This window comes from Leptidea sinapis, chromosome Z (assembly GCF_905404315.1).
Source record: "Leptidea sinapis chromosome Z, ilLepSina1.1, whole genome shotgun sequence".
Classification (NCBI taxonomy): Eukaryota; Metazoa; Arthropoda; class Insecta; order Lepidoptera; family Pieridae; genus Leptidea; species Leptidea sinapis.
The window spans coordinates 18,629,848-18,652,468 of NC_066312.1; the positions used below are offsets into that span (position 1 = coordinate 18,629,848).

General features: G+C 32.6%; 2 protein-coding genes across 11 annotated transcripts in view; one reads left to right on the top strand and one right to left on the bottom strand.

Moving 5' to 3' along the window:
- LOC126978425 (protein phosphatase 1 regulatory subunit 12A) overlaps positions 1 to 9,887 on the top strand; it is a 52,999-nt gene extending 43,112 nt beyond the window's left edge. For 8 of the 9 annotated variants that reach the window (XM_050827199.1, XM_050827200.1, XM_050827203.1 and 5 more), the window contains 4 exons: positions 1,831 to 1,986; positions 3,242 to 3,325; positions 3,503 to 3,601; positions 6,841 to 9,887. In XM_050827199.1, the coding sequence (XP_050683156.1) occupies positions 1,831 to 1,986; positions 3,242 to 3,325; positions 3,503 to 3,601 (339 nt within the window). In that variant the 3' untranslated portion in view covers positions 6,841 to 9,887. The remainder of the gene's footprint in view (positions 1 to 1,830; positions 1,987 to 3,241; positions 3,326 to 3,502; positions 3,602 to 6,840) is intronic. The other variant, XM_050827201.1, reaches the window with a different exon arrangement.
- Positions 9,888 to 13,029: 3,142 nt separating this feature from the next.
- LOC126978421 (sushi, von Willebrand factor type A, EGF and pentraxin domain-containing protein 1) overlaps positions 13,030 to 22,621 on the bottom strand; it is a 102,570-nt gene continuing 92,978 nt past the window's right edge. For both annotated transcript variants that reach the window (XM_050827194.1, XM_050827195.1), the window contains 6 exons: positions 21,569 to 21,748; positions 20,847 to 21,083; positions 19,111 to 19,290; positions 18,378 to 18,563; positions 16,576 to 16,864; positions 13,030 to 15,789 (listed from right to left, as the gene is read on the bottom strand). In XM_050827194.1, the coding sequence (XP_050683151.1) occupies positions 15,513 to 15,789; positions 16,576 to 16,864; positions 18,378 to 18,563; positions 19,111 to 19,290; positions 20,847 to 21,083; positions 21,569 to 21,748 (1,349 nt within the window). In that variant the 3' untranslated portion in view covers positions 13,030 to 15,512. The remainder of the gene's footprint in view (positions 15,790 to 16,575; positions 16,865 to 18,377; positions 18,564 to 19,110; positions 19,291 to 20,846; positions 21,084 to 21,568; positions 21,749 to 22,621) is intronic.

The window sequence follows — 22,621 nt, forward strand, 5'->3', positions numbered from 1 at the left end:
ATAGATTACATAATTTTCATGTTTTGACAAAAACATGTTAATATTGTTAGTTTTATAGTGTCATGCATTCAGAACGGCCGAACTGGTAACGACAAAAATACTTAAATTCAACTTAACATGCTGCTAACTGTTATATTTCGTGTATTTGTTTTGTTTTATACGTGTAATTTAAATTCTTACAAATGGCCTTAATTATCTCTAGTATCGTATGTTTAATATTTTTGAGGAAAATATTTAATGATTATTTTGTTAAGTGTCTTTTCGTGTATTTTGTTATTATTAAATTAATTAACTCCTTCACTTGAGGTTTTATCAACTCGCGCAAATTATCTGTAGTTTGTGCATCTGGCAAGTTCATACGCTTTGCGAGCCATAAATTAAGAAGAAGTACGACGTTTGAATGATTTGTTGAGTTTTAAACATGTGTGAGAAATTTTAACGTGTTTCGGTTCCCGTTCTCGTGAAGTTATCAATTCATCTGCGTCACAGACCTTGGCGTTGAATTTATATTTTCAGTCGCGTCGTATTTTGATTTCGTTCTGCTTTTTAACCGATATCAAAAGTTTCTCTATTTTTAATTTTATTTAATTATGTTTGGAAATATGTAATAGAATTGCTGTTCCAACTTTTTCAGACGTCATTGAACTGGTAACTCATTCATGGGGAAATGTAAACAAATATATTATAAACTCCCACATCATGTTGCTGAACTTACGTTATATAAATTAAAGCTAAAGTTCAAGAATAGACCGTAAAAATATATGAATACTGTGAAAACTGTAAAGGGAGGATAAAGCTGAGTTTCTTGCCGGTTTTTCTCAGAACAAGGCCTCCTGGTCTCTTGAACTGATGGCATCAAAATTGACTTTCATAAGCGTACAAATTGTACCTTAACGAATAATAAAGTTATCTAATGTTTTTGAAACACCTTTAATGATTATATATAGTTCGGTTTAGTATAGAGCTGTTCGCATATAAAATGAGGTAATGATTATATTTCTTCTTGTAAGCTTCGGAGTTCTTGATTCTTGACAGAACTGTTCTTTCACTTCATAAGTCCATCAAAAAATAATAACTAAGTCAACTTCACGACTTATTGAAATCGAAATAGTAGCATGCTCTATTAATAAACCAGTTTTTAGTAAGAATATTTCAAAATAAATATTAAACTTCACTTTTGGATCTTCGCTAAAACGTATTGCAAAATTTTATAAATATATATAAATAAATTCTTTATAAAGTTTACTTAACGTAAGATGTAATTACGAACTACTATCATTAATACCAAATAATTATTGTACTATAAAAAATATAATTCTCTGTTGGAAAAATATTTATAATCGTAATAATTAGTATTTTTTTGATTCTATTTATTCTGAAAGGGTTTTATCCTGAAAGATATAAATATTTTATTATTGTAACAAATTATACGACGAGCAGGATGTTCAGCTAATGGTAATTGATGCGCCCTGCTTATTACAATGCAGTGCTGCTCAGGATTCTTGAAAAACCCAACAACTCTTGAGTGGCACTATAATTGCGCTTGGCACCTTGAACTTAAGATGTTAAGTTTCATTTGCCTAGTAATTTCACTAGCTATGGCGCCCTTCAGATCGAAACACACTAATGTTTACACATTACTGCTTCACGGTAGAAATAAGCGCCGTTGTGGTACCCATAATCTAGCTGGCATCCTGTGCAATGGGGCCACTGATATTTTTTTTGTTCAAATAAGATTTTTTCGTTGTGGTGTGTAAATTTATATCTGTACTGATAAGTTTGATTTATTTTTACTGAAATTTCTTCATGTTTAAATATTTTCTATTGTAGTCTGGAAGCGAGCGCACAGAAGAGGTTGAAGAGAAAGATTACAAAGCCCTCTACGAAGCTTCACAGATAGAGGTCCAACGACAACGCGCTATGCTGGCGACTACGGAACAACAGTTACGAGAGGCCCGAGCTACTATCACTCGGCTCACCCAAGTGGTATGTTATCATAAGTAATGCATGGTTTGAAAATTGTCTCTTAAACTAATATGATCTGTCAGTGTTATAATATATATTTTCGGCTCATTTGCTATATGACTACTCTTTCAGCTAATATTCTAACCATATTTTGTTGGAATGTTGTTTACGCATTTACGCGAGTGTTGTATTGTCTCTTTCTCAATTGAAGGAACTATAATGCAATCGAATATGATCAAAATTAAGGTGTAGTATGTTAGGCTTTTCCATATATTTATTTACAAAACAGAGATTTAGTAATAATTCCTATACCTACCACTAGATCTTTAATATTAATCATCAGAATTAGGTGTAATATTTTAATTGAATGATGAGAGTCTGGTTTCCACATTGCTAGGTTACTCCTGTCCTTTTTTTAATTGATTTAAGGACACAACAATTGAGTAATGATTCCTATACGACGAGATCTTTAATAGGTATTATTAATCAGAAATAATGAATTCAACAAATTATGTTTATACTTAGTTGTGATATCATAGATGAAAGACGAGGGTATTTACAGTTCCACCTATCATTACTTTTTTTTGTCGATTACTTAGAGTATTTATAATAGCATTTTTTTGTAGATATATAATTCTCATGTTATTACAAATTTATTCAAGTTACGTCCGAAGTGATTAATAGCTAGAGCTAATTGTAATAATGCTCCACTGTCCGTGACATATAAGCGTCATCGTGGACTCGTGTCGCCATTTAAACTGTTTGACTAATACCCGCCCACCCGCTAACACTAATTATATGTACAGATGTTTGATGACAAATTGGCCCATGTTTTGGCTATCTGCGACTGCCTATCAGAGCGTAACCTAGAAATGATCTTTAATGGAGGATTACCTTTGCAAATGCGACTTAATTTATTTGAATGCTTTTCACAAATTGAGCTAACACGATGATACGTATCTGACAACTGTCTCTGAACTATTTGTAGTTTCTTTGTCTTGTACTGTTCGTAAGTGTGTTGACAATACCGCGAATCTTTTCATATTCATTGCATTGTTCCTTACCAATCATAATTTCTATTCGTTTTTTGTAAATGCATGGAGCGATCTATTGTTTATCTGCTTGGCTTTCTGTGTGATGAACATAATATGTTAGATTAATTTTCTAATTAGTGTACCAGATCTCGACCGTACTTTTAAAATTTTATTTATTTTGCTATAATGAGGTTTTGTGAACAGAATCTTGAATATTTATAAGATTTTTGTTTTTATTTCAGAATCAAAATTCACTGTCTGATATAGAGAAACGCGAAAAAAGAGCAATGGAACGAAAACTCTCCGAAATGGAAGAAGAATTAAAGGTTATTCTTGTTAAATATTAAAACTAATAACACACTTCACATGCCACTATATAAGTTACAAATACACATTTGAAATAGCTTTTGATTTGTTACGCAAAATGGCGGACATGAAACTGGCGTCTGTGTTGCCGCTAAATGGAATAACTAGTGTTAGTAATGTTGGTATTCGTTTTGTAGCAATTTCAAAAGTTAAAAGCCGAGAACGAAAGGTTGAGAGCTGAGAACCGTGCCTTAACGCGAGTGGTCAGCAAATTGACCAACTCTGTCGCCAAATAGGTAATTGTTTTGGAATGAGCGTTCGCTCAATGATGTGCTCAATCTTCGTGAGGCATTGTCGACTAATGCTACATGTCACTTCTGTTTCTCTCATATGTTTCTTTTTTAAAATAGAATTATTATTATTACTAAATTTACGATACTTTTTCAAAACGCATAAATTCACTGGTATTATGATTCCATTCTAGATTTTATATTATATATTGACCAACATTTGTTAAAAAGGTTTGAGTTTCTCAGATATTATTGAAATTAACACTATGGTGGTTAGCGTGTACATACATATTATATCTAGATTTGCGGTTGTGTTAGATATATGAGATAAACAGATGTGTTGGTTATCCCACGGCGTATCCATTGCAGCATCGTAATACAATTAACTGTGTGAAATGCAAGCATGCTTGTAAGGTCGATTCACAACTACGAATAATATATACAGTACACGTATATTGAGCAGATTTTTCAAAATCAGCTGAAGTCATAGACAAGACTTCTTCTTTCACTTGAATTGTTATTGATATTTATAACATCAATTTGTATAAACGAACGTTGTTAACCTTTTAAAATATGCACACTTTAAGTGAACTCATAGCTTAAACAATGTATTATATTATGATAGGTCCTTGGTATTGTGTCAAGAATAAGTATTTTAGTGTTATAATATGAGTCTAGCGCTAAGTTGACTGCTCTTAGATGTGAATCGATCTCTTCGTGTTTAACATATGATAGACTATATGTAAACGTCGTTAAATGTTAAGTATTTCTAATTAAAAAAACCAACCAAATATTGTTTGATAGTTTTTTATGAATATTGGAAAATACAACCGTATATTATACAGTAGAGAAATTGCCATTCCGTCCGAAATAATTGATTTTAGTGGATGCATGGATGTGTTATTTAAATAATGTTTTTTTTTGTCAATATTACCTACACAATACACCCATCACAAGCATTACTAAACATTTATTGTGATAAAACCGATAAGTAATTTTATATTATAATATCTTATATCATCGTACACATTTCATTAATTAATTCTATCTTATTTCATTAGCCGTAATATTACTCAGCATCTTGTTTTTTTTTTTTTATAACTGGACTCTTTAATGTAAAATTATAGATCTAACATTAACAATCTGTACGTTATAAAGTAAACAATGACTGTAAACAACAATCAAAGTAATTGCAGATTGTTTCTATACTACTTGATGGGGGTTAAAATTTATTTAAATTACTGCGTTCTTATATAAATAACAGAATAAAAAAATACGGGTTGCCCTCCGGGAGTGCCGACAGAAATGAGAACTTGTTTTGGCGCGTTAGACATATTTTAGATGAGTACTATGGTTATTGGGTTATGAATTGCATTTTATTTATGAATTATATTTCATTAATTTTAAAATAAATTTAATGTTCTTTTATGAATCATCGTTAACAATTTCGACAACTCTTGTATCATCATCATTATCATTAAAATTATTGTAATCTAAAATATAAACTATAGGTTCATGGTAACTAAAATAGGAAATAAATTTTTTTGATTCGAATAATATTATATAATTTATAATAATAATATATCTACATTTTATTTAACTAGACGCGTTCGCGGTCTGCTATATGTATACACTATAGCTGCGTCTCGTAACGGTGTCGCGAGTCCAAAGATTTTATCTCACCTGTAAATATGCGTACCGCGCTAAAAGAAGTTTTAACTTCAAAAATCATTTTCATTAATTTCTTTTCAATGTCTATGAGTCTGATTTCCACCAGCCTTTAGATCATTTATTATTACGTCGAGATAGATAGTGAAAAAGCTGTGAAAACGTCGATAAAAAGTGGACAGATAACCTTTATTTTGAGCAATGCTCGCACATTTGTAAGTGTACTTTGTGTACAAAGAGACATACAAATCGCGAGTGTAAGACGTAGCTTATCTTTTTCTGAAATGTGAAGACAAACACTTGACAAGACTTGTGAAGACAAAAACTGACAGCCTTAATGATATTCAATAACTACATTTCTTTCTTTGTAAATATAATGAACAAACAGTAAAAATATGCTGACCTTATAATTAAACATAACAATCTTTCAAAGCATCCATTATTTATGTATTTATCGTCTAAAATCCAAATTAAGACATCCAAACAATTTTATGTTGCAAAGTCATCATCACATAGCGGCATTCCGAGAGTAGAGCACTCCCACATGCTCGCGCCTTGTGAGAGTAAATAGTAACTAATTTAAAACTGTTTATTAACTTACTTGTACATATATCATGTAGCGTTGTCACAATTGATTAATTAACCTGATCAAATTTAGCCAAATATCATTGTTGGTTAAAGTCAAATATCATTGTGCGGTGCTTGTAGTCATTAATATAATTATCAGAATTCATTATGTAATATAATTTATCTACACCCATGCTTTAAATCCTCTATCAAAGATTCTAAAACAGCTTTATTTATTAGCTTATTGCCAACATTTAAACACACAATGTCGTACTTACTGCTAACATTAATGAAGCTAGTCCTAATAACCATTACATCATCCAAACAAGTGTTGTAATGAAAACAGATGTTGTAGTGATGTACTGAATTTCATTACAACACTCGTTTTGATGAAGTAATGGTTATTAGTACTGGCTTTTTTAATGTTAGCAGTAAGCTGACTGTTTCAGAATCTTTTATAGAGGATTCATATTATGGGTGTAGATAAAGTCTTGTATGCAACTATTGATAATTAGGCATTAAAACACTCGTGTGATACTATTATCACATTCGTGTTTTAATATTGCACAACAATTGCATACATAATTATAATGTCATGTTTATTGTAAAGTGTTTTTTACTTTAAATATAAGGACAGTGTTCAAATGATCAGTTAGCCCCCGTCTTGTACGATTTTTCAGTTTACACCCAAATATACATTTTTATGTCCTCCTGATTGTAAGTGAGCACTGCCATTCAGAATAGAAATTCTGTCGAGAAAAAAGAGTGTCGAATCACCATTTGAATAATATCAGCATGTTTTGAAGGTTACAGATACTACTGCTCAATTTTACTATTACGTCCTTTTTACAAGTTTACTTAATATTAATAATGCCTGGTCGAATAGTTCCCCACCCAATGCATAATTCAGCTGTGTGTGGTTTGAACAAATTAGAAGTTGCTCCAGTCAAAAGTGAAGTAGCGTTTTGAAGATATTAATTGCTAACAATTTGATTTGTGCTTCATTGCAGAATTATCAAGCGTTACAAGCGGAGAATCAACGATTGAAAGACGAAAACGGAGCGCTTATTCGAGTCATCAGTAAGTTGTCCAAGTGAAATGAACAAAATATGAGCTTAAATATCCGTTATATTACTTAAATATCCGTTATATTATCGGTCATCTATTGAATGTTATTAATTATTATGTCATAAGGACTTTGTGCCAGCATCTTTGAAATTAAGGATCAATTTTTAGTACACGTGAGACTCCTTCATTATATCAAGGGGCTAAACGGACTCATGTTAAGTGATGATCAATCTTAATTGTACAAGCTCCTTGTCCAAGATGATTATAGCAGTATGAATTCCGAATTAAATTTTATTTCAGTTTTTTTTAAACTGTCATACTTTCTATATCTATGCAAACGCTACACTGCTATCGCAGATTGACTGATATTTATGTGTCTTGGCGGAGTAAATACAATGTGACCGAGTATCATTTACCCTTACTTATTCAAATATTTTTATCGTCAAATTCACCCCTCTGCAAAGTTTTGGCGCCATTTTTACTATATTCATTAGTATATTCTAAAAACCATAAGAATCCAAAAACAACTCGGAAATTGACACGACGTTAACACACTGTTATCGCCCTTTAAACAAAGTTAAGTTGAAGAATAATGCGTCCATGGTTCGCTTATGAAAGTTTAATGACAATATTATAATACAATTTTCACAAACACCTACATTTGACCTTATTGCATTAGTCATCAGCTACCTGCATCCGAGCGGCATCCCTTTATCGATAACGAGTTGTGCGACATTGTCACATCCCTTTGACGTAATGTTTTATGACTCAGTTCGCACGTTTGTAAAGGCCTAAACTATAGTATACCTAAATGCTTAAAAATATTGAATTATCGTTAAGTAATAAATGCCCGGGCACATTGTATAGGTAAAATGTAAATTAACGTTACAAATTTCGAGAATAATAATTTTTTTATGTCTGTTTCTCGTGGAATGACCCTGCAATGAAGTGCTAGTGGTATTCAATGAAATTAATTACATTGTACAATTTACATTGACATTGTGTGTCAGTCCCGTGTATTTCACTGTTTAGTGTAAATAACGCATATGGGTCGCGAATTCCTTTTGTTCTGTAAGGATGAGATGTAAAGTTATAGTGTTTTAAATAAAGTAGTATGAGTTGTTATTAGATTGATCATATTATTCGTTATGATGTAAGTGTAATAGTATTATAATGTACGGTGATGATATTCGTGTCCTAAATTTATATACATTTGATAAAATTTATACATTTGTATATTTATATTATGTATTAGTGATTCGCCTTAATATTTTTTTTTCTTAAAATGATTCAGTTCATTATAAAATCGTACGCATACATAATATAAATCATGCCTGTATGTAGTCAGTCCCCTGGCTTTTTCCACTCGCATTAATTCCTTACTGTAGTAAAGAAAAAATAACTTTGTTGTTTTTTTATGCTGAGTTACAGTCGAATCAGAATTTCGCTCCTTAATAAGTTTTATACAAACCTATCTTAAGTTTATTAATATACAGACTTTTCAATTAGACATTTTTGAACCTATTCTGTACCTTAGAGATAACATATCCGTTATAATGTTAATATAATTAAAAATATTTGGGCTAATATCCCATTAAAGAGCATAATAACCTAATGGTATTTAATTTATTATATCGCGTATAATATTAAGGTGCAATGATGTTCGATGAAACTTTAGTATAAATTTGCATAAAGCATTGTTTAATATATACTATTTAAAAACAACGAATTATAGTGAATTATATAAATTTGAATTGATTTGACAAATATGTAGAATAGTGCATAATATTATGATAACATAGGAATCGTACTTATTTTTCAACGGTCTAAAATTTACTTAGTACGGCAAATTATACTTAAAATAATATGGACCCGTTTTCATTATTTATATTTTTCGAGGCGTAATGGGTGAGACTAAATATTTTGATTATTGTGTTGTACTATGTACAATTAAGAACGAAACTATATGATCAATGAAATGTAGTGTGCAGATTATGAACTTTGAATGCCATAACACTCTTAATGTTTGCATATTATATTAATTATTATAATCCTATATGCACGTGACATTTTATGTGTTATTATTTAATAATACTATCTATAGTTTTATTAAAACTACGAAAACACGATTGAAATGCGTGTTTGAGCAAGCAAACATTTTTAACGAATGGTGTTGTTATTTTTTGTTATAACTATACTAGGTATTACTATACATATTCGCGTTTAAGCCGACATTTAAAAAAATAAACGCAAGAGATCTAAGTTTTCGTCAATAGCATCGTGACGGTATTAGATATAATATATTATATTAGATTGAAGAAAGAAAACTTAATGCTTGGTAAACATGTCAGTTTAAAGCTAAGTCTAAAGAGCCATTATGTATTAATAATATTTTATCGACTGGACGGGCTTCATTAAGTTTTGTTTCTATGGCGTATCCATGTATATAATAATTAGAAATTGATTTAATTTATTTAATGAACTGTTTGTTTTTGAAATGTTTACTATTCATATACTCCAAACCTAATACAGAGAAGCTGAACACATTTTTTCACAATCTCATAGGTACTTGTCATTATTATACATTTCTATCTGCTTTAAGTTTCAATTGAGCCATTATATAAAAATATATATACATATTGTGAAAGCACTATTTACATTAATAATTTTCTATATTCGTCGTCCTTTTGGATTTAATTTTATGCTGGAAGTATTTCCTCATTGATTAATAGTACGCTTGTTTCACATTGACACAAAAATTATATTGATAGTAGTTAATTCGACATTTGTTGATTCATGCAAATTTTTCAATTTACAATGTTATGTATAATATTAGTAGGGCATTGACAGTTATTGAATAGAAGTGAGTGATGTTTTAACAAAATGATGTTAAATTTTGTATTTGTATCCGGATATTTGGTTGTAATTGAAGTTTAATTTATTTTGTCAGTAAGAGTTAAACGAAAATAAATATATTATTTGATTTGGATCTTGCTTTTTATTTGCCTGCTTTCTGTGGCGATTCTAAAAGATTATAATATGTCTTTTAAACAATTTATTCGCCATATTCTTCTATTTGAGTATAAAATCGTCTTAATTTTTTTCTTCGTTTGATTGCGTAACTGAAAACTCTTTTCGCCATATTGTGACGTAACTGGCTTGAAATACAAAAAAAAACGGAGAATGTAGATCACATGGAGTACATTCAAATTCAAGGATGGAGGAAATTTCGACAAAATGATATGCAAAAGAAATCTCGGATACCCTTATTTAACTACCTTAAATTTGCTTAAATATTTTCAGTCCTTGAAATTGGTTAGGCCTTACAACTAATATTTATTGTTAGTTATGTTATTTTTATACATAAGGATCTAAGTAATGTTTTTGTTTTAAATTAAAAAAAAATGTTGTTTCAAAAAAATCATAAAGTACCTACATTAGATACGCTAAAATTCAGCCAATTTGAATATTGCTTTTATAATTTTGTTAGCGCCAATACGTGTGTAGATACTAGAGACGGAATATTTGAAAAAAAAAACTGAAAGATCAGCTGAAAAATTTAAAACTCTAAAAGAACTATATTTAGTGTAGCTTTTTCATGAGCAAAAGTGATGAGATGAGTAAGACTCACGTGATGGTGAGTGTTACGCCCAGCCCAATAGAATGCAGTGTCGCTCAGATTTTCTGAAAAATCTAAAATTCTGAGTATGTTCTGTATGTTTTTTGTCTCATTAGCTCGGCTATTTCTCTAGCTACGGCACCCTTCTAAACTGAGCCGAAATAAGACCAAAGAAACCCCCAATTGGAGGGTATCTAAAATTTTTGAAATAGTTCCCTGTAGCATGAAAACTGCATTCGAGAAATTTACTGCCCCACCGGCCATCTGTCTGTCGAGCTATATGCCATGCCCACTGCCACTTCAGTTTCACAATAATCTGGGCTATGTACCCGACTTTGGTTGTCCTATAGAATTCCTCATTTCTGATTCGATCTCGCAGCCCTCTGAGCTACCATGAGCCTTCTCATCTCATCAATTCTCATCCATTCTCGCTGGTATTTGGGAAGAGAATATTTTACGGAGCGAACGCTGCCCATCCGATTTGGTTTCGACGTGATGATACTTTCGTGAAATTGGACCAGCTTAACTAGATTATATGTCCATGGTAGACATACTTACTCGTCAATAATTTGGATAATACAGTTCCGAAATTTTACGGAAGTAGGTGCGACATGGACATTAGGCAAGATCTTTGTCATGTTCATTTTGAGACTCACACCTTGGGAAGCTGAACTTGGTAGACTGATAGACTCGGTCTATTGAGCCATATTCTCGATATTAAGTCTTCCATGGTTTCAGCCAAGATTAAGATATCGTCTGCAAATGTGAGTGATGTATTAAAACTTGATATTGATGTCCAGTCCACTCCAGTTCAGAAGCATAAATAAGTTGAGACCACCAGCTCGCAGACGCTAGGCTGTAACTTCATAATCATATCACACATATTATAGTGTCAAAGATTGTAATTACGAAAAAAATCTTTACCAAAAATTTGGCTATAGGTTTTTTAATGAGAATTGGAATGTTCAAGAAACAAAACGTTGAAGCTTTGAAATAACTACTCTCTACTTTGAGGGGCTGTTTCACAATGTCCAAGTAAAGTTGTGTATAGGCTACTTGCTACTTATGTGTTGTAGTAGATAGTGTTATCTAGAAGGTAATGGCCGTTTAAATTATAGGATGGATCTAGTACCAAATATTATAGTTTACTGCCGGGCAGATCGACATGCATTAGAAAAAAATAATGTCAATTTATATAATTGTAAGGGAGCCCAAGAGCTAAATAGAGATTTACTCGAGCGTCGTGGGCATCTATTGAACTTTGTGGATAAAATGCCAAATATAAAAAAGTTTATACAATGAGTACCATGTGACTGGTGAAAGGTAAGTCTACAACAACGTAAAAAACAGTCAGAGCAAAATACTCAAGTGCTACAGATATTTATAGTGTATGCGCCTCACGTGTTTCTGATAACGGAAAAATATTAATCTGCCGGTTTGCATGGTGGAGGGGGCCATACGAAAGGGCAGAAAATAGGAAAAATAAACTTATCTAGCGCGTCATTAATACGAGATATTAAATGAACCCTATTGTAGCTCCTACTCAAACGACTGACGATTTGGACGTGTCCAAAAGTTATGAACGATTTTTGAGAATTCAAAAAAATTTGACCATGATATACTCGAACGCATCAGGTGGCAATGTCACTGTCCTGCTTCTTGATTTCTTTCTTCTTCTTCTCATTAAAGCTCAACTTTTCCGTAGCGGTAGTAAATCGATGACTTTCATAAGTTTCATTATGAAAATCATTTATTCACTTCGGTAATTTAATAAATGATTTTTCGTTTTTTCTTTCATTTGCTAGCCAAAAAGGTCATAGAAGAAAGTGGATAGTCATAGTGTGCGCTCTCTGAGTATTTATTTAAAACTCTACAAGCTAGTACCGGCAACTTTGCTTACATTTCATCGTTCGCAGAAACGATTTTTTGCACTAGTATCAATCGTCTTTCAATTTTAGCTGTTAACTTATTGGCCACCAAGGTTGGTGTAACCTTGTAACCATGGTGCGGTTGGCACCTTGTAACCATTGGCTAAAGCCAATAAGTTAACCGCACCAACAATCCCAAAGCTTTAAAAAAATTCTTCGACAAACTTGTACTCTAGTGACGTTTGAATTTCTAGGCAACTGTAGTAGGACTCACTCGATCTGCTAGAGACTTTAGTCTTTATTTTAGGCTTTATATCTTTCGATTAGGTGGCGTTACAGAAACATTTAAACAAACTGTCGTCTGGTAAAAATAGAACTTCATTGTTGTCCAGAAACTATAGGAAATGCTTCGCCATTCGGTCTCCGTGATGTTATACAACGGAGTTTAGATTATTAATAATAAGCGGATTAAAAGCTGTCTCAATCAGTTCGATTGCATGACAATTATGCAATTCTGAATAAAAATAATTCGATTTTGAACTAATGAATAACTATCTATCTGGCCCCTTTTATTTACATGTGGCTTTTAAGAAAAAGTTAAAAATTGTAAAATAATATTATAAAAATTAAATAAAAATCTAATAAAAATAGGCATACTTTATTGGCATACAAAACTGAAAGTTATGTATGGCGTTTCACGACATCTATTTACATTCCATAAATACCAACCATTTAAAAAAGACGTACACAATATAAAACAGTTACTTAACTAAATCTTAATCTTAAAGATATTATCCTAAAAATTTCAATTTGTCTTATTACTAAAATATGTTATATCGTTATAAAGTGCCGTATTACATACATACATATGCTAAATTTAAAAATTATATTAGGTTCGTAAAACCTAGAAAAAGCAACAATACTTATTTTGGCATCAAATCTAGGATAAATCTAGCGAAACTTATAAATGTACAAAAATAAATACATACAAATTTTTCTCATATATTATAACAATAAAATATAAATTTCAATTTAAGGCTTAGACTCACTAGGAAATACAAACGTACAAAAGGTTTTTATTTCAACTTACACTTATGCGGTAATAACAGAATTATTTTTGTACACAAAGACGTACCGCGAAACACAATTTCCGTTTTATTTAAAAAGACCGCTAGAAACGTTTGCTTTAGACTTATGTTTATAATTGTAGAATTAATATTAGCTGAAATTAAGGCTTGATACGAAAACAAAATTTAACTTATCAAAACGTAAAAAAATTATATTACTCTAATAGGATCTTTCGATAAGAATTCTACTGTTGCTTTTCAAATCTCTGCATGTTTATGTCTCTATTTTTAATCCATCATGTCTTGATATTAAATGATTGTTGCATTATAACTTAGAACATTTATACGTCTAGATAGACTATGACAGAATTGAAAACGCCGAAAAAAATGAAAAACACTAACACAAAGTGTCATACAAATCGCAATTGTAAGACGTAGTTGTCACGCACACTAAACTTATATTCCTGGCCTGTTTTTGTCGGTTGTCTAACTGCAAGAGACTCTAACTAGATTCTAGACGTATAAATCTAAGCATTACAATAATTAAAACCACAATACAAAATCGCTTTTGGGACCATCATTGACAAAATGCAACAATTTTGAAATGTTGGCTTCCGGATCCTCTCATAATTACTGTTACGTAGAAAACAATATTTTTTTCTAATATTATACAACTAACTTATTCCTACATATTGTTTAACATAAGTTATATGTTAAGAGATGATCAAATAACTCTGCCTGGTAATATCTGCCATTAGGCAAAATCGATAATTATGAATAACTAAGTTCTTTTGAATCTATCTATTTCTTGTATTTACCAAAGTATATTTCAACCATTCATTTAAAAGGTAAATAAGTTCGTAATATTATTGCAGTTAAGAAGTATTTAGTTGTTACAAGTACTTTAGTTATTAACATACAATATTAATACGAAAAATATTAGTGTTGTGATCTATCTTATTTTGGCAAGATCAATCAAACCGGGCCAGTTTATTGAAAATTTTTGTCGTTGTATAAAACAATTCGTATAATATTTTTTTATTTACAAACGTATTTAAATACAATTGATGTTAAATTAAAAAAGACATTATTTTATTGACAACAATGCATGAATTTTTGTTTCAAAATTAACTAAATCATACAATCATTACGTATTTTTACAAATTCCAACTCTTTTTACATCTTTGGTTAAATACCTAGTAAGTGTTGGTTATTCTATAAGATCGCAAATCAATTAGACAATATTAACAACTAATACTATTATTAAAACTACTTTCTTTTGAACACTTAGTACCGATGATGTGGTAACAATTGGAAAGGTACCTGAGTGAAATTATTAATTCAATGTATAGTTGCAACAAAGAATAGCAATAGTAAATGTACGTACTTGATTCTAATAGATCCCTCTCCAGAAACAGAAAGCAGCTGTGCGATTAAAACTTTTTGCGATACATAGATAAAGACAATGCATGGCAAGGTGTAATAACAGTTCTAGAGGGAGATAATAACGGTCGCAAACCCAAAACTCAGCCCATTTTTAAAAATAAAATCAGTAAACGGGCAAGTTGCTCAAGTGATGGCAAGTGAAAACTACCGCTATAAGATATCTGCAGTACAAGAGGTCTAAATAGTTGCCAGCCTTTAAAATTAGAGTATGGTCTTTGCCCAAAGATCAGTGAGGACTTTCATTATTTGTCTATAGTAAACACATGGCCACTCGATTTGTTGTTTTCTTGAATTATACAGAAATGCGTTGCAGTAAGATCTCTACCTAATAATAGTGATAACATGGATTTATTACTCCCCACAGAGAAAAGACTGTGACAAAGACATGTTTTAATTATATAATATTGGTCATCATGCAACATATATAGCATACCAACTGCCTAAAATCTCAAGCAGAAATGCTTCTAAAATTTTACAACATTTTCATCGAATGTGAATATATACTATTTGTTGTTGGACTTTTTTCTTAAAGAATACAAACACTCGGCCTTAAATAATCACTTGTTAAACAAATTACAACATTTTGTTGCATTTTTTTTTTAATAAATCGTAATTTAACGAACAGCAACGCCATTTATAGTGACAACCGCACTGGGTCCCGTTGGTTCGGGTTCATATGCGGAATCAGTGTCACTTCTTCTTCCATAAGCAGTATTTTCCGCGTGACTCTCGCTGTAGGGTGAGTCGTAAAGATTATCGGTAACATGGTCGTATATATGTCTACCGTTTGTATCGTGTAACGTCGCATAGCTCATTACAGCTGCGTTTTGATCTTCCTTCCTCTCTGCTCCTTCAATGTTTTCCGTATTTTTTACCGGAGTTGCTTTCCGCCTGTAAAGAGATTAAATTAAATTAATTAAAAAAGATTAAATACACGTCAATCTATGCCCTAAATGATTTTTAAAACGATGAAGCTGAAGTAGTGATAAATGTTAAAATAAAAAAAGACTTTTGACATTTATAAGTTTCATTTCCTTAGCCTACATGAATAAGATGATTTAGATTTGAAATGAATATTAATTGCCTGCTGCGATCAGTATTCGTAGGTTTATCTTAGTGTAAACTATGTATAGTGACCATACACTAGACAGATGAGACAAAGAATGCTGTCAAGATGAATACCAACCATTTTCTGCTGCATCAGTAATATACAAGCTTTATTTGTGTATCGGTTTGAAGGGGGTCAATAGCTATAGTGAAATTACTTGCATACCATCTTACTTATCAGAGTGAAGGGCACAATTTCGATTCCCCCTCCAGATTTTGGGTTTATCATTGCACAGCATTGTAGTAGACAGAGTGTATCATTTACTTTCAGATGCACGTTTAAATCCTCCAATATCTTTTTCGCCTTAAATCTATATTGCAGTTTAGTATACATATATACCGAACACCGAAATAGCACCAATAAATTAATAAACACCTCGGAATAAGAAGAAAAATAAAGTGTTACTAGTAATGTGAAGTGATTAGCCTGAGAGCGCTTCATTCCCAGACTGTGGTATCAAAATAATTTATGATATAATAACCTTTACCACACAAACGCTTGTGCACAATTCTTTTAAATTTCGTAACACATTAATTGTTTTGTACATTTACAATAGTAATACTACTTACAGTCGTAAATACACAACTCCCAGCAACATCAGTAGGAATAATACTACTCCACATCCAACACCAACGCTCAATGGTAGCGCTCCATTTTCAGCGGCCTCATTCTTTGCTAACTCGCATTTCGGTTCTTCTCCCGACCATTTGCCGTCGTCTAAACATTTACGCAAAAATGGACCAACTCTCTGATACTGGGGTAGACAGTGGTATTCAATAGAACTTCCAAATAGCGTCGAACTGTTTGAGATAATGATGCGGCCATTCTCCATCGTGCCTGGTGACTTGCAATCAATTGCTGCAATTGAAAAGTATAGATTAACATAAGTACATGGCAAGAAAATTATACAATTATAACAGATAACAGAAATCTGAGAAAGCTTATTGGACTACTTCTTCGATCTCAGAGAGACATGTTGTCTTCCAAAGTGGAGGTATTTTACAAAATATAATTTGCAAATCATAAAAACTTGTACACCTCATGGACTAGTAAAACAATAAGGACTCCGCGCCGTGATACTAGCAAGTGAAGCACCTTTATGCATGTGTGCGGTTACGGGGTATACCACTTACACACCACCACCACTTACACAATTTTTACTCCCTGAAATAATCATATATCCACAAATACTTTACTATTATTGTTTTTACACTTTTTCACAACGCACGACGGCATTTTTAAGGTATTTTATTGCGACGCAAAGTAATCTGTCACAGACGATGGCAAATCGCATAATGGCGGCCGATCGGCTTGTATTAGTGTAAGTGCATGCGTGGGTCTATGTATTTACACGTTTACCGGCCTGTTTTGGTGCCTCACTGTTATGTAAGGTGACACGGAATCCTTATTTTTTTCTCGTCCGTGGTACACCTGTGTCTTACATGAATACATATGAAAATATTGTTGATATTTAATGGAAATTATTTGAATTAACGCATCAAAATAGGTAGGTACTTATTAATTTTTGTAACTTAACAAGCATCTACCTGAGACCATTAAATTGGCTTTTATTTTTTATTAAATAGGGTATTTGTTCATAATTTCAAGATTTTAATTTATTTAGGTAATTTAGTTCGGTATAAAAATGGAACACTCTATACATACGCGGGCGATAACTTCACACCGGTTGCGCACTGAGCGAGCTAACAACTTGTACGGTGAGAGAACAACAAGCTATATTGTTCTTCGCCTAATTAATCAACTAACCTCATTTCTGTCCAATGCATGCAACCCATAAAAATATTAAACAAAAACTAAAGGAATATTTCCTAGGTAATCTTTGATCGCATTTGTAATCAATAAGGTGGTCATGGGATGACCGGGAAATGTTTGAAATATCTGTTTTTTTCGTGTTGAAATAAATATTGGTAAGGTACATATTATCTGTAGTTGATTTCTTGTCGGTATTAGTATGTAATTAATGTACTTGTAGCCAATAGTTACTTTCTATAGGTATTAATAATTGTATGTAGGTATAGAATTTAATGGTAAGATTATATTTATTTTGTAAAAAACTGAAATAAGGCGTAAACCATAAAAACGGTCCATCCGTTTATCGTTATCACTACCATCTAAATACTTATACACACAAAGTAAAAAAAAAATATTATATTGATACAGACGCTTAAATTTTTATTGTTGCCCTTTCAAGTGTATTCAAAATTCATGTGTATTCGACACTCTTACGGTAAAGGACAATATTGTGACACAACAGCTGCAAAGAAATTGAAAAAAAGAAAGTAGTGTTTGAAGGCCATCGGCACTGGGCGAAAAGGGCTTAGTAAGTAGTAGTAATAAATAAATATCTTACGGATGCAAGCAGGTGGTGTTCCGCTCCATTGTCCCTTTGGTAGGCAAGTGCGAGTCTGGTTGCCCTTCAAGCTGTACCCTCTCTCACATCGATAATGGGCCTCACCGCGAATACTCAGCGTCGAAGTCACCACAAGTAGTCCTGCACTTCCCTTTATTTGAATCGATGGATCGTTGCAAGTGATTTCTGTAACGGAAATTTAGTGTTGGTAGAGTGATTTATAAATCATTAATTGTAAAAAAAAAATTATCGGGTATTAACTATTTTACGTGTAGACATCTGAAAATTTCTTTATAGTGGGAAGTATTCCAGATTATATCCAGAATATTGCTGACAAAATTCACAATTATGATGATAGTTATTTAATGATGATGAACTTTACAATTTTAGATATGTTTATTGTCTCGATACTTCACCTGTCACTTGAATCTCCTTAACTCTATACAAACTTTCAATTTAAAATACCACCCAAATGCAGTGCGGCTGAGGATTCTTAAAAAACCTTTGTAATTGATTTTTTTCTATTTACCTTTAAATAAAACACTTTTAAAGGATTAAAACGCGTGTAATTGTAACTGCTTTTACATAAGATTGTTGCGTAAAAGTTACATTTTTATTTTATTTTTAGCTAACCCGACGTTTCAAGACCTTTCAAGAATTGTCCCCCTTTCTATAACTTTTATTTAATTTTAATGTGTAATAATATAAAAAGAAAATGCTATGTCCTATTTACCTTTACACACAGGTGCTTCAGAACTCCAAGTTCCGTTGTCTTGACAAAGTCTTCTCGAAACTCCATCCAGTTGCCAGTGCTCGTCGCATTCGTAGAGAGCAGCAGCGCCGTAGTAAGTCGCGTTGGTAGCAAGTGTCACTTTACCGTTATGTAGACGATCTGGATTACCGCAGTCTACATCTGTAACAAAATGGTGTTCCTTATTTAAATCCCTCAACTTCAAGCTATTTTCTATCGTAAATACATGTTTATTATCCAATATTCAAATAATGTTATTTTTATTTCACAAGGCTGGTTATACCATAGACTAACAATATACTAGTATATAGACAATAAAGAGTGCGATAAAGGAAAATATCTCAAACAAATCTATTGTTACTGTAACCGAATTTGATTGACAAGTCGTAACCAGTCCGCCACGCTTCTCTTGTTCATATTGTAGTATGTTCGAAGACAATAGGTTTTACGATTCCGCGGTTGGTTTGATTAAAAATGTCACTAAGAGTCCATATTTAAGTGCTGACGCAATGCAACTTAGCGACAGAAATGGCAAGCTCGCGATAAGAGTAGTCAGCAGAAGGCATTCTTTGCCACGGCCCACGACCACTCTGCCAAGAGTGAACGCCTGAACAGAAAGAGGTTTACCGATACGTTTTTTTTACTATAGTTATAGTTAGACCTAAGGCGTTAATGTATTTCTTACGTCTTATTCTTAAGTACTCCATATTGGGGCTACTATTGCTTTTCGCTTATATAATAAGCGAAAAGGTGCGCTGATCACTTTATTATTTTGGCATTGAATGATACTGAACTGTCACGCTCGAATATATATCGACAGATCCTCTTATTACATATAAGAGGATCTGTCGACGGCTCTAGTTGACTAAGGGAGCGCGATTAGTCAGAACAAGTTAGCTTTATGAATATGGATCTAAATAGGACGTATATTGCGCTTAAGCGACTGTATTCGTACGTACATTTCGTTTCTTGCAATTTGACAAATGAATTGGATTTTCTCAGGATTTCTTTATTATTTTTGGTTTAGGCAAAAACCTTATTCAAATTAAGAATATGCAAGCCTATCCCGACAACATCACCTACCTGCCAGGGAATCCGCTGTCAAAATCTGTCCAGTTTACAGATTATTAAGAACAAATAGAAATAATAACAAAAAACCAATGACGTATAACAACTAGACTCACAATCACGCTCTAATATTGTCAAGCAAAGCTCTGCGTACGCGTCTATTACTCAGAATTTTTGTTCAGTTGTGTTTTGACCGCGCTTTGAATACAGCGCCACGCAATGACAAAGTGTTTAGTGAAAAAATGTCCAAATAAAAGCATATCCAATCTTAAAAAGGATGGGTGTCGTGTTTCAGGTAAGTGCCCCTTTAAATCAACAAATTTATGTAACTAAATTGACGATTTTGATAATTTTGCTCAATAATAATATTTTAATTGCTGAAACAAAATACGTCGCGACGCTCTATAATCAATGAGCTTCTTATGAGCGTATACAATTGACTTTGAACATTACTGCCACGAAATAAGATGTCAATTTGAATGAATGTTTTAATTTTGCAACTCCGATCGGACATTTTTGACGACCTTTTAATAGGCTATTGCGAGTATATTTGTTTAAAGTACGTCGATGTAAAAAAATTTTGTGATTATAAATATAGACGATAGATTTTTGTTTATATGTATAAATATTTTGTTAAAAGGTATACATACATTGGCAACGTGGAGTCATGCCACTCCATTGACCATTATCTTCACAGGTTGAGAGGCTCTCTCCGATGACTTTGTAGCCTCTTTCGCAGCGATACTTCACAAGCGCTCCGATGCGATACGTGTAGCCATTGTTTGTCGTCGTTGCGGTGCGAATGAGAGTCCGGCCGTGCATTCGATCATTACCGGTGACAGATACAATACCGTTCTCTGTTACAATTGGCTCGGGGCAACGTATTTCTGTTGAAAATAATAGGTTATTTTATTTTGAAATTTTTATGTTGGAATAGTTTGTTATGTTATAAATAATTTATGAGGCAATAGTATAGAAATTTGATTATGTTATTTAATAAGTAAGAAGAACTGATAAGTTTAGGAACCCAAGACACAGAAGGAGTTGTAGCGCCGAAATAAGAAACTAATAGCGTAATTCCTGTGGCAAAAACTCAAACGAAATCTTTTCTGAATAAGTTTATTATAAAAGTAATATAAATGACATTTCAGTAGAACCATAGGCCTCCGTTCTTTTCTCGCCCGGTATGTACCTATGTGCTTTATTTCTATTTTCTTAGTAACATTTAACGTTTATTTGACCCTTAGAGTTTATTACCCGTATGTATACTCGCTTATCCTCCTCCTTCCATAAAAAAACAAACATTTTCATATATTTACTACGATAGTTTCCGAAATATTGATAATATTAATAATAATATATTTATAGTTACCTTCACATCTTGGTGCGTTATCAGTCCATTGATAACTATCTGTGCACATTCGTCTCACGGGCCCCACAAGCCGGTAGTTGGTTGTACAAGAGTATTGGATCACACTTCCCAGGTGTGTTGTGCCATTAATGAGCTCTGCTGTACCATATGGAAGTGCTGGTAGCTTTCCACAATCCACATCTAAAATAGATCACATCAATTTATTTAATCGCGGTCGCGAACTATTCGTACATTTATTAGAGTCTCTCACTGACCTGTATAAATACCACTGGACAGGCTGTTCCATATGATGGACAGCAAATTTTTGTGCCTATTTGAAGCGCCACTCGCGAGCGTCCAGAGAACTAATTTTGACATATAATACAAATGGCTGCGCATGAACGTACAATACTCTGAAGTATTTTTGCATTTTGAATTAATTTCGTTCGTTTTCCGTGTTACTTATACTTCAGGAATCAATTCCTGAGGGACAACCTCAGCAAACATCGATAGATGGTGGGAAACAATTTACACAAAAAAATGTACTTTATTGAGTTGATTCCTGAAGTATAAATAACACGGAAAACGTACGAAATTAATTCCAAATGCAAAAATACTTCAGAGTATTGTACGTTCATTCGCAGCCATTTGTATTATATGTCAAAATTAGTTCTCTGAACGCTCGCAGTGGCGCTTCAAATTGGCACAAGTTTTAGTACCGCAGACACTCGCTACATGGCAAACAACGCCTAAATGGCGGAATACCAAACAGGCACAAAAGCACTTTGACAGCAGCCAGTCCAGTGGTACATAGTAGAGGTCAGTGGGGTCACTATATCAAATGAAATAATACAAGCTATTAAGGACGCGTTTAGGAATCCGACAAAAATAAGATATTTTTCGGTAGAGTTTGTGACGAAATTAAACTAAGTCTAACAAAACTAAAAATTGCCACAAATAGATTACTTATTTATCTCCAATTAGCGGGAAATGTTTGCTTTGAAATTTTGATATTTTATGTCGTAAAAACGATTATCCGTTACCTCTTCACACAAAATTGACGAAATGGGTCTT